General features: G+C 38.5%; 1 protein-coding gene across 1 annotated transcript; it reads right to left on the minus strand.

Annotated features, from left to right (window-relative positions):
• Nucleotides 1-3,261: 3,261 nt before the first annotated feature.
• On the minus strand, nt 3,262-12,542 carry RENBP (renin binding protein). The gene is made up of 10 exons (XM_072430269.1): nt 12,287-12,542; nt 10,529-10,604; nt 10,012-10,087; nt 8,500-8,672; nt 7,711-7,935; nt 6,464-6,545; nt 6,211-6,386; nt 5,321-5,452; nt 4,422-4,509; nt 3,262-4,137 (listed from the first exon to the last, which is right to left on the minus strand). The coding sequence occupies exons 1-10, from the start codon at nt 12,388-12,390 to the stop codon at nt 4,052-4,054; spliced, it is 1,218 nt and encodes a 405-aa protein (XP_072286370.1). The 5' UTR covers nt 12,391-12,542; the 3' UTR covers nt 3,262-4,051.
• Between the last annotated feature and the right edge of the window lie 391 nt (nt 12,543-12,933).

Consider the following 12,933-nt stretch of genomic DNA (forward strand, 5'->3'; position numbering starts at 1 on the left):
ACAGACTGATCCCTACTGATTTCTTTCCTGTATACACCCCATCTGTCGGACAGTTTACGACTATGGGTAACAGCACCTTGGCATAATAAAGGGGTATTTAATTTTAGACCAATCATTCACCATAGAACTTGTAGTATTACCCTTTACAGAATTACAGGAAATGTTGGAACTACCAACCACATCACACTTTCGTTATATACAAATACATTATTATGCCCAATCTTTGATGAGAGGGATGGGCTTTAAGGCTCTCACTTTGTTTGAGGAAGCCTGTGAAAGTGGGGCAGGTAAAAAAGATCTTAATGGGAATAGGGAAGAGATTGAGGCTACCCATCCTTACATGCGGGGAGAGGTATTGGATAGATCAACACCTCAAGAAATTTGGCACATAATATGGGATAATTCCCCCAAGAGTTCCTGGTGTACCCTGTATCGTGAAAATATCTATAAAGTGTTGATGCATTGGTATTTGTCACCTGAACAGCTGATAATCTTTGTTGGAGATGTGGGAAGGAGGCTGGGTCTTTATTCCACACTTTGTGGACTTGCCCAAATATTGTTCCTTTTTGGAAAAAGGGATCTCTATTCCTATACACAGGGACCCACATACCCATCTCCTAGTACTCCCTATAAAGGACTTACCTAAACTACAACCTAAATTGGCGGCACAGGTGCTTACGGCAGGTAGGTGCCTCATAACTTTATGTTGGAAGGCTGTGTCCCCACCAACCGTTTTTGAATTACACAAACATATACAGGATGTGAAATTGATGGAGTTGTTACCAGCCAGAATAAATGATCGGCTTAATAACCATGAGGCGATTTGGTCAGTTTGGGACCAATATTACTCCTCCCTTACTTGATGGTTTTCAGTGCCCCCACTTGACCTGAAACTGTAACAGTTTTAAACAGTCAGATCATTTTATCCTCCTTTTGAAGAAACCTCTGGTTTATGTTTAGTTTATATTTAAATTTGTAATTTAGTACTTGTCCTTTCTATTTTGTCTACATATTGTTAATATATCTGAACCTGTGTGTTCTTTTGCCATAACTTATAGTTTGTAACTTTGAGCTGCTGTACATTGTATGCTTTATATTCTTTGTAATTTTTTTTTGTTTTTTTTATTTATGTTTATGTGTTGTTTTATGTTACGTTGATATTTTTTACTAAAATCTTTAAAAAATTTACATTAATAAAAAAAGTAGACAAGAACACCACTGCCATCAGGGGAAAAGGGTGTATACATACACTCTTCATTATCAAAAGAAAACAAAATGGGAAAAATAGAGCAATGATGGGGCAGAGCTAACTGATACATACTAAGAACCCCACAAATAATCCAGAGGATAATGTAAAATCCTAATGTAGATAGGTCCAGTTAGCTCTATTAAGGGAAAACAATCCTTCCTGACCCTAAGGCATTTAGAAACACCCGGCATTTATAAGGTCTAATACAGGCATGGGCAAACTTTTTTAGTCAGGGGCCACAATCTGAAAAAAAATTTGCCAGAGGGGCCAGGTCGATGGTAGAGTGGGCGGAGTTATTCCATAATGACGCCCCTGAATGTGTGGTCATGATGGCATAACCATAACCAGATCTGAGCCTGCGATGGGAGAGTGGGCGCTCACTCTCCCATCGCAAGCTCAGATCCGGGGACGTGTTCCGTGGCTCTGGCCGGTGCACCCCCCCGGCAGGGTCCTTTTTCTGACCCTGCTCGGGACGGCACCAGCCAGAGCCACCGAACACCCAATCAGGCCGAAGAAACATCCCCATTGGGCCGTATATTGCCCGCGGGCTGTAGTTTGTCCATGCCTGGTCTAATATCATTGGTGAGACTATAACACTTTTTGCCACTCTATTACATTGGATACTTTTATAAATATGACATTATACAAATGGCAGTTAGATTGTGGAATTGAGTCTCTAAAGGCCAAACGATTTGGTCATGTACCAAACAGACCTATGATAGTAATATTAGAAGGATCAATATATCTGTACGAAATATAGTTATTTGTGCCTTTTACTGTCATCCTGATCATGAACAATTAAATCAATGATCTGGAAAAAAAAAGTCAATATTAAAAAAAAGTCAATAGTAATGAGTACTAACTTTTAATTAAGCAGTGCCTGAGTGTTTTGTGTCATTCTTTAACCCTTCCTGACATTTGTAGTCTCACACATACTTCCCCCTTGTTATAGCATGAGATGATAATAATAATACAATATAATGTCTGTAATTAATGGTAATTCAGTGGGTTTTTTTTTCAATGATTTTACTTGTACTGTTATTTACATTTTTTTATTGGCTTCCATTTCACTTTAGAATCAAATTCAAGCTCCTGTGCTTTGAATTGAATTCCCTCCACAGTTCTTGTCCCACTTACTCTTCTGACCTGGTAAAAAAAAAATACCCTAGCAGCTCTCTCCGCTCCTCCAGTGACCTACTAATAACTTCCTCACTCATAACCTCATCACACGCACGGCTCCAAGACTTTTCTAGATCTGCCCCAACTCTCTGTAATGTAAACTCTCTGTCTTCCTCATCAAATTCGGCTTGCTCCTACTTTCTGCTCATTTAACAGGGAACTCAAACCCCTTTTTTTTAAACTTGCCTACCTGTCTTCTTCTGTCTTCCCTCCATTACATATCCCCTCCTATTGTGTGTTACTTGCCCCACCTCCTAGATTGTAAGATCATCGGAGCAGGGTCCTCTCCTCTTGTGTCACTGTATCTGTCTGTCATTTGCAACCCCTATTTAATGTACAGCGCTGCGTAATATGTTGGCACTATATAAATCCTGTTTATTAATAATAATATTAATAATATTAAATACTCAGAAAAGCCAGAAAATCAACATACTAATAAAGCGAACTAGAATTATTTGTCCTAACCCAGAATTAGCAGATCACACTGGGAAGGTTTCAGCAGCAGAGGCAGAGCTGTCATCAAAAGCAGCAGGCAGGAATAGATGTGGCCAAGTGACCATGGACAAGCCACATGCTTGAGAATAAGCAGCAGAGATGCTAAAATATCTTCTGAAAAAATATTTTTACCCACTATAGTGCAAGCAGACATAGCCTACATGAGAGTGGCAACTTTGTTCTAAGTTTAGGAGTAGTGCAGCAATTTTTCAACCCCATCACAAAAAGCTGCATTAGGTGGACTGATTGACAGGATCAACGAGTGATGGTGGGACTTTGCAGGGGTAGCCGGAGAAAACTCCAGTACTCACTACAGATATATAAGATATACAGATATATATAAGTACAGATACACATTTATTTAGATGTCACAGCACATATTTTTTTAAGTTCAACTTTAAAATGACATATGGATTCTTTACTATGGACTGAACTGCCCAGCCTGGACCATCATCTTAAGAAAACAATTTGAACCATCGATAAATTAATCAGTAATTGTTGCTCTAAATATTGTGTTGGCATAAAAAAATGTACACCACAGATTGGTGGCTATTAGTCAATGTTATGCAGATACCAATGACAACTAAACTGTGCAGTAAATGCTGTACTTATCACAAACAGCTTCCTCTAGAAATATAGAAGAAATTGGATTATTAAACTGGCACAGCTATTAGTAATTTATGCATTTAGGTATATGATGATCTACATTGATACAGATAATTGTAGATCACTAAAAGTGATCACTCAATCAAAATGCATGTGCCCAAAAATCTACAATTGGTCTGTGCCATAAACCTTTATCTCTATTACCAGCTAATCTATCAAAGCTTACCACTGGAAAAATAAACATGAGCTAAAATGGCAACAAAGGCACTTTAACTAGATTGACTTGTAAGAGTTTGTTTACATAGAAGGTCCTTCATGCCTGGCATGCACTATGAACAAACAGGAATGCAAATGTATGTAGTTAATTACATGAGGTTTGGAAGTGGTAAAGACACTGCATTACAACCATCTGTGTGAAGACCTAATTACAAATTACTGTATCAGGTACTGTAATGCATTGATATAACCAGGTTCAATTTTTCATCCAGAAACGTTTGAGCAATCTTAGGTAGTCTCTAATATTTAGTTTGTGGTTTTGTCTTCTTCTTCCAGAAACCTAGACAAAATCTCTTCACACATATACAGGCATCTTGGAATATGAAAACAGCCTAAAACGAAAAAAAAAAATATTTTGTTAACACGAAAGGTAATATACTCATGGTGAAGCAGAAAAGGAGTAATACCAGACTTGCCATGGTATGTATAGACCCTAATATTGGCTATCCTGTGGCCTGGGTTCTCTGACATGGATAATCTAAATAGATCTCTTATAAGGGATTTCACAGTATGTATACATGTTATATCTTGTATATTTATATACCATGTCAAGCCACAGGAAGAGGAAAGGACCCTGGCCAGAAGAGCTTACAATCTAGGAGGATGGTAAACTAACCTTTAAATGGGCCTCCTTTAATGTTGAGTGCTACTTTTCCTTCCTGACTCAGGTATCCAAACCACTCTCCATGTTCAGGGTCCAAAAACTGAAAATACAAACAAAAGCTAGGTGTTATATTATGCACATACCATTGAATGTAACAATAAAATGTAAATCACCCAGTCTGTGTTAGAAAAACAGTAAGCCTTCCTCTTGTTACATTCTCCTGAAAATGCTTGATGCTTGTCTATCAGGAGCTCAACTATGAATTATGGGGCTCAACTGCAAAATCTTTAATCCCAGTATCTCTCTCTTTGGCAGCGTGCAGTGTAATTGGAACAATATGTGGTATTAACCTTAAAGTGGATCTACCAGGGCAAACTGGTCCCCCAAACCTTTTGTAACCAAAGAATCTTTGCCAAAAAAGAAAAACAACTTACCTAGGCCTGGCCTCCAATGCTTCTGCATGTGCAACATGTGAGCTTGAAATCCCATCAGAATACACTTCAGCTCAGGAAGATTTTTTAGCTCACAGCTCTTGCTAGAAAGATTGGTGGCAACCGGACACTCATAGACAAGTTCAGAGGATTTTTTTGTTGTTGACTTTGTCAAAATGGCTTTTAATAACTATTTGGTCTGTGTTACAGAAGCAGAGGGCTCTAAAGAATGGTTGAAATACGAAGGACCCTGTCTGAGTATTTTTCGTACATTTATGATTAGTAAATAATGTTGACTGCTCCTTGATCAATTTACAATTTTGGTTCATTATTTTGTGGTCTATAATGAGTAATAAGTGTTTTAGCTCTGTACTTAGCTGTAGTCCAGACCACTGGGTCCCACAAACAATGAAGGATTCAATGGAGATATTGCGGTCAGACAAAAGAACCAGCAAAAGCTTTTACTTTAAACTTACATACCCGGGTGAACACATAGTCAAAAACTGTCTGGAAGTGGTCGAGTAGCTGTGGATCTCTGGTCTCCTGGTATCCAAGCAGGAAAGCAATCAAAGCTTCTGTGTGTGGCCACCACATTTTCATACTCCATTCCAGCTGGGGAAAAAATGTAATACACAAATAAGCCCAGACTTTTCATATATATTATTCATATATACCCTTACATGTAAGAGGCTTCAAGAAGGCTTTTAGTGTTGACAGTAAATTGATCAACAGGTAAGGAATTATTAGATGTCGGCTATCCTTTACTAAGTGAAAGCATGGAAGAAGAAGGAAGAATTTTTGATAAATAGGATTTGTTTAGATTATTTGATAAATTATAAGTAGATATTTGATAAGGAAATTAATCAATTAATTCAATCATTACCACAGGTGATTGGAGCTGCATGTAGCATCTATAGTGATCACTAGTATGAGCATGCGCTTAGGGCCCAACCAATCACTGTATTATTTTTAAATGCCTAAAATACTCAGATAAATCCAAAGTAACCTGTCCTTCTGCCAGGCAGTGACATGCTCAGTTCCTGGCTGTCTAGTAGTGGAGTTTCTGAAGATTGCAGTGGTTTAAAAAATCAGCAACAGGCGCTTGGTCCACTGCGGCACTGAAGTGATCGGCTGCCGCTCCAGGAATCAGAGGGATATGGATGATGAACTTGAGTTCATAGAAAATGTATGTAAACCCAAAATCTTTATTTGGGCAGAAAAATAAATTCTTTGACAAGTAAAACAGCTATCTTATATAAGTATTTATACGTTGTTTTTAGCTGTATCCCTGGAGTTCAGATTTACCTCTCCACTATCTACTAACTACTGCTTTGGCTGATGAGACTTTTTTTCAAAAATAGATTTTTCACCTGTGTAGGACAATGTCCATCCACATCTTGAAAAGAGAAGAGGCCTCCATGTTCTTGATCCCACCCTGAATGAAATGGCAACAGCACAAACTTTTCCACTGCTGTCTGTGCCACCCTATGGTCAGAGTGCCTGCTGGCATGGCGCAAAAGAAACCAGCCAGCCTCAAGAGCATGCCCTGTGATAAGAGAAGGAACATTTTAAAACAAGAAAAGGTTCAGTTTCATTACTATCATGCATAAGAACAAATCATACCAGGGTTTTGATGACGGCCCATACAGCCCGGAAGCTCTTTCCCATCTTCAGATACGTTCTCCAAAATGGCCTGGCCATCGCGCTACACAAAAGTAAAGACGCACACAGATACATTTTTAAGATGCAGACATGATGGTCTTGTATATGTACAGTTCACCAAAGTGAAAACAAAGTAAAACAGACGTAGCTCTGTGTGTCAGTGCTGTAAAAATCTCAGAGCTTAATAGACATAAATATAAACTTGTAAAAGTAAAAAAGCATTCACCTCTGTAACTGTACCTGTATATTTAGCGGTTTGCATGTAATTTGTCTTAAATAATATTTACATATGCGGAGTTTACGGTCATCTATTCCCAGTGTACCATCAAAGTAAATATAGTCCAAAGACAGGTTTTCTTTGCAAGACAATTATTTTGTATTAAACATGATTCTCAAATAGTACAGAATCAAACATATTCATTTACATAAACAGTGCAAGTTGTAAGGTACTGCCTCATTCCTTGAGGTTAGGTACCTCAAGGGATTATGTAGATTACTCAAGTTTTTCAGCATGTAGATTTTATAGTATATTGATGTTGACCTTTGATATCTAACATCTGTTAAATTACTCAAGATTTCAATGATATGGGTTACGGAAGACATAGATACCACTTTTTAAATGAGATAATTTAATTATCACTATTTATATGAGATAAGTATTAATAGATGAATACGTTGTTATAACATGTTTATTGAATACCTAGATGTATCCAAAAAATCAGTCCTTTGAACTTCAGTACAAGTAGCACCACCCCTGAGGAAGCCTAAATTGGGTGAAACATGTCGGGTAAATGAGGCTACGTCACATGTTTACATGATTGACTTTCCCTGCACATACTGTTTTACTTAAAGCAAAATTTGAAAAAATCAACAATAAACTATCAAGTAGGTGATTTATGACTAGTTAAACGGGTACCTAACCTCAAGGAATGAGGCAGTACCTTACAAATTGCACTGTTGATGTAAATTAATATGTGATTCTGTACTATTTAAGAATCATGTTTAATACAAAATAATTATGTTGACAAAAAACCCTGTCTTTGAGCTATATTTACTTTGATGTTATATTAATTTACAGAGTTGGCTAAAAAAAAATTTTTCTCTGTCAGGGAAGAACATATTACTTTCACAAACTATTCCATCTCTGTCTCCTAAAATCTCCCGAATCTCAAAAAACTATTCCCAGTGTAGTTTGGTATCTCCAGTACCTGTATGTGTTGAAGAATCCTTCCCACACTCCAAACTTCCAGCTCCTCATATGTTTTTGCTGCTTCTTCATCCTCCTCACAAAGTTGATCCACCAGGTTTAACAGCATCATTGGAACAGCCATGGCATTCACAGAATCAGCTCCAGGTAACTCTGGCCTTCCCAAACTTGAGGGATCCTTTCTCACCCAATGTACAATCTGGTCCATCATATCTCGCGCAGCTTTCTAAAATATAGATAGGTTAGGTTATTTCTGATGATCCAGTCTACATGAAATTGACATTTGTCCAACACCACCACTCCTACCCACCCATCTAACTGTTCACTGGCAATAAAATCACCTAAAGCCATAACCAAGTCCCAAGTCTTCTCTTTCTGTTTACAAGTAGAAGTCTTTAATAGCATATCCACATCACTGCTTGCATGACATAAACATTTTCTATAGTTTTTTAGTATACAGAAGAGGATGCAGCAGTAACATCAGAGTTAGGGAATGGCTAGGGACCAGCTGGCTTGGGCACACATGCAACTCTGGATTAATGGACCTCCTGTGCCTGACTCTTGCACTGGTAAGAAACCTGAATGGCAAAGTATACCTTGATATATAAGGTTAGAAAAATAAATAGAATGAGTTAGTGGGTAAAGGAAGGAAATTATAATTTGTCTGGAGTTCTATCTTAACCTTTAGCCAAATTATAGAGCCATGTTTGTCCCAATAACATGTTTAAATTAATGCCAACACTCATACTGAACCCTGAATTTCTAATGGTTTTTAATTTCGCTCTTTCACCTTATACAGCCCTTTATGTGTTGTCCTCCATAGCTCATCCATTGCCATAACGTAGAAACACTCGCTGAAGATTGTGCGCTGGACCTTGACTGCTCGACCATCACGTGTCACCACAAAGGCACATTTAAGAGAGTCAGCAGAGGGTTGTGCGTGAGCCAGAAGAAATTCTCCTCCTGTGTAAACATATGTTTTGTAAGACACTAAAATCAAATAGGCTACAGTATTACATGTAAAATCCACCAAGAAACAATGGTTTTTGTTGCGAAAATTAAAGTTTATATTTAATATATCTTGGTATTCCTAGTTCTGCCCTACTGCTAAAGCAGCTACTAAGCCAAGTGAAAAGCTGCACATGGAGCCAATCAGTTGCACTAACATAGAACCTGTTGATTAGAGAACAGCAAAGTGCCAGTACATGAACTAATTAGTCTGCTGCTTCTCCGTTCATTTTCCAATCACAACCTAGGTATGACAAGACTATACCGGGTATCTTAAGTAGAGAAAAGTTTCCAGGCTGGATGTGCTATGTGGTTGGACTGAGTAAAGAGATAGAAATACCAATCCCACAGCAAATAAAAAAGACACTCAAATATGTATTTTATCTGTGTATTTAGCAATCTGCCTGGACATTATGTTTTACCATAACTTACTCTAAACAAGCAAAAAAAAAACAGCCAGTGATAGTGATAATGGACAACTTCACTATGGCATTTGGGGGTAGTAGAGGTTGCACATAAGCACCACTACTGGGACAACTCTTCATTAAAATGTCTAAAAAATATAAAATTGCAGCATGTGACCTAACTTTGCAGTGCACACTTGTCCTGTTTTCGATCTGATTAAACATTTGGACCTCAAGTGAAGCTTTAAGAAAATCAACAGCTGATCAATTGCTATAGCCCAAATTTTTTGGGTTCAATTGAGATGGGGATAGATCCAGTGTGTTGGTATGTTATCAATCAAAAATACACAAGTAGTGTATACACAAGTACTGGGCTGTATATAAAATGTTCTCCCATTGTAACATGGGGAATTAATTGATTTCAACAGACAAGTCATTGTGAAAAGATTTGTAAATTATATATGAAATAGTACAGTTATCAGGAGGTTAGTTGTAAAAAAAAAGAAGAGGGGGCACGGTACTATCCATGGCGAGCGCACATTCATTGCATCATCATCATGCATCAGCACATCATTGTTATGTAAACATGCCCGCCCCACTACAGCCCCTGTATTCAGAGAGACAACCCACCCACCTTCCTCAGCCTTTAATTCCACATGGTAGACATGGTCCGCGGCTTTGGCCGGTGCCCCCCCAGCAGAGTCCTTCTCCTGACCCCGCAGGGGGCAGACTGGCCAGAGCCGCAGAATATTTAAGAATTCTTTGCAAAATATAAGGGTGTGCACGTGTGCCCATTCCCAAAAAAAGTGGGGGCTCGACGTTCCCATCTGTGCCCCCTCCACTACACCTCTGACAGTAATTATACAAATAGTAGCATGGTATATGTTCACCTGCAATGGCAGAAGTAAGTATTTCCTGTCTATGGAATCTGGGCACCTTTCTGTAAAGACGGCAATACATCCAAACCTGTTAGAAAAACAGAATTTCAAGATAATAGAGTTTATATGTAAACCAAGCAATGGTTTATGGGTTCCTGGATACTCATATCTCCTTTCCCTACCAACTGATTTTAGGGAAAAATGCTATTCACTGCAACATATTTATTCACCTAGTCACCATCTAGGTGCATCTCCATCTTAAGCCAATAAACTGTGCACTGAATAATATTTACAGAACAGGTGATCTAATAATCCACAGTAAACAGGTAGACATGTATAGGGGTGCTCTTTACCATCAGGAGCAAAGGATTTTTTTACTTAGACAAATATAAGCAGTAATATGGCACTGATAATATTTATTCTGAACTAAGAAGCTGATTCCCAGTTCAAGTATACATGCCAAATTTTGTTACTAAAATCTGGATTAAAATCTGACTACTGCCAGCATTAGCCCTGGTAATCACTGTACCTGTCTGCCTTGTAGCCAAAGGTACTTCAGTTCATCGTATACTGCTCCATCTTGGCTGAGACAAGTAAAGAAACCTCTATGAACAGAGAAAAAAAAACAGGCAAATTATGAACATTTCTGTTCTGGTTCTGTTGGATCAGTATGTGTTTTAGGCAAAATACCCCAAGCCCCTCATAATATATAGATCTGCCATACAGATCTATACATCTCTCTGACACCCAGGTATCTACAACCCAGCTGCAAGAGCCCACCCATCCCTTGCTTCCCTGAGCACCTGGATGACAATACAGTATCATCCTGCTACCCCAAAGTGTACAATGATCAGGCTTGAGCTGGATGCAGATCTATGTAGGATGGGATTTTGCTTGAAATGTGTACATGCAATTAATTTTTAGAAAATACTATTATTATAATAAAATTCATGGAGAATAGTGGATTTATCCAGCAAACAATATAATGGGCATCTTGTGCAAAACACAGTAACCTTTTACCAGTGTGTATATTCTAAAGCAGATTTACAACACAAATTTAAAAAAAAAAACTTTTTTATTAAATAAAAAGAGAAAATAACTTTTTTTCTTTCAACGATCACAAATAGTTTAAACCAAGGGTGCCCAGCCTACAGCCCGCAGGTCACATCCGGCCCGCGGAGCTGCCTGATCCGGCCCTCAGCTGATTCCCTTTTCGCTCATTGGGGGCGGTGGGGCAGGCTTCACCTATGTTTCTCTATGACTTGTCAAACACAAGGCCCGAAGGATGAATCTGGCCGTCCGTTATATGTTTGCAGGAGCGGAGAAGAGAAAGCAGAGCCTTCTGCAGCCTGGAGCCTTCTGTGGGACGGCATTGCATGATGAGCTGTTTCCACATTCGGCGAGACCTCGCTGCGAGGAGGGGGGAATCCTCTGTTTGTGGGAGTCCAGGAGCAGAGGAGGGCTCCTATCTACTGCAGTTTACTGACTAGCATGGGAACCATGCTAACAAATATAATCATACATAACATTCCAGGGAAGAGGAGATAGAAATAATGACAATTTGCACACTCTGCATCAGAGGCAATGACAGGTGCCAGAGCAAAATCTCACCCACCTATTCCTATTTTATTCACACTGAAAAACTACGTGTTTCTATTTGCACTAAGGGTAATTTGCATTTTCTTGACATTGAGAATAAATGGCACAACACATATGTCGTGAATTTTGCATCTTACATTAAAGAACATAAAATACATGTGTCCAAAATTAAACTAACATGTTATATTGCTTAGTCCCCACAGGACTGTGGATTTTTCAAAAACATCATATTTTTCCTTTTACTTGTCCATTTTTGGGCCAATATATACATACCTCTATAAAAAATAATATTACTTAACTATTACGAAGTATTATTTTTCACTATATCTTTCATCCAGCCTTTACATTATTCCATTTGCTATTTTAAAAAGCTAATGTAGATATGAAAAAGTACTTTTAACCAATAGTTTTAGGGTTACTTGAAGGTGTGACAAGGGTGTGTCATTTGCCTACATACTTTGAGATAAAAAGTACTGCTTCAGTTGGAAGCTCTGCTTAGTACTCTTGGTCTTTTTTAGGGCTTTACCACTATAGAGGCCAAGTAATGCTTTATAGCTTTTTTTTATGAGCCATTGGACTGGACTAAAAGCAGTGAACAAATTTATATTTTAAGGTTACATTACATAGTATAGGTATTTTTTGATTAATAGGTTCCATATTCATCATTTTCAGAATAAAACCAAATTACCCATATTCCTTGTCTTCAGAGTGCTGAATCCAAAAATCCATGACTTTATCCAACTCCTTACTCATCTGGTCTCTCCAGTGCTGCAAACGCTTTCTCTGTTCCATAGTAAAACTATTAGAAAACCTGGTTTACTGCAAACAGGGATCTATCACGCAGACTAAAACAGAGAAGCGCTATGTTCTCTCGATCTCAGCCAGCCAATTCCTCTTGGCTTCCAGCCTAATTTAGTCACCCATCTGCTTTGTATTCACACAAAATGCTGAGCTTGCTTTGCTTCTGGGGAAGGAAGTCATAGTCAGGTGATCCTACATCATGTGACATGTTCAAGCAAAGTAAATAAGTACCAAAACAATGGGATGTGTGTTACTGCAATGCAACGATAGTAAAGAGCACCTTATATCTGCTAATAAAAAAACAATCTTAACCTTTTTAACATGGGGGGAACCCCTCAAATAACTTCATAGGTCTTAGGAAATCCCTGCTATAATTACTATATCCACAGCTCACACATGGTGGCCAGGGGGTTCTTGGCTGCTTCTTCCGCGCATGCTCTGATTTCTGGTAGGTGCAGAAGGAGCCCTTACATTAACCCCCTAACCGCTAAGCCCGTAATTTCTCGCACTAAATATTTTTGCTCTTTTGGTTAA

Source organism: Pyxicephalus adspersus, chromosome Z, assembly GCF_032062135.1.
Source record: "Pyxicephalus adspersus chromosome Z, UCB_Pads_2.0, whole genome shotgun sequence".
Lineage (NCBI taxonomy): Eukaryota > Metazoa > Chordata > Amphibia > Anura > Pyxicephalidae > Pyxicephalus > Pyxicephalus adspersus.

What these genes read in the sequence shown, in the direction of transcription:
- RENBP (XM_072430269.1), bottom strand. Translation starts at nt 12,390, where the DNA reads ATGGAACAGAGAAAGCGTTTGCAGCACTGGAGAGACCAGATGAGTAAG. An exon ending in TTTGGCTACAAGGCAGACAG is followed by an intron (nt 10,088 to 10,528) that starts GTACAGTGATTA and finishes TTTTTCTAACAG; the next exon opens with GTTTGGATGTATTGCCGTCT. An exon ending in ATGGACATTGTCCTACACAG is followed by an intron (nt 5,453 to 6,210) that starts GTGAAAAATCTA and finishes TTTTTTCCCCAG; the next exon opens with CTGGAATGGAGTATGAAAAT.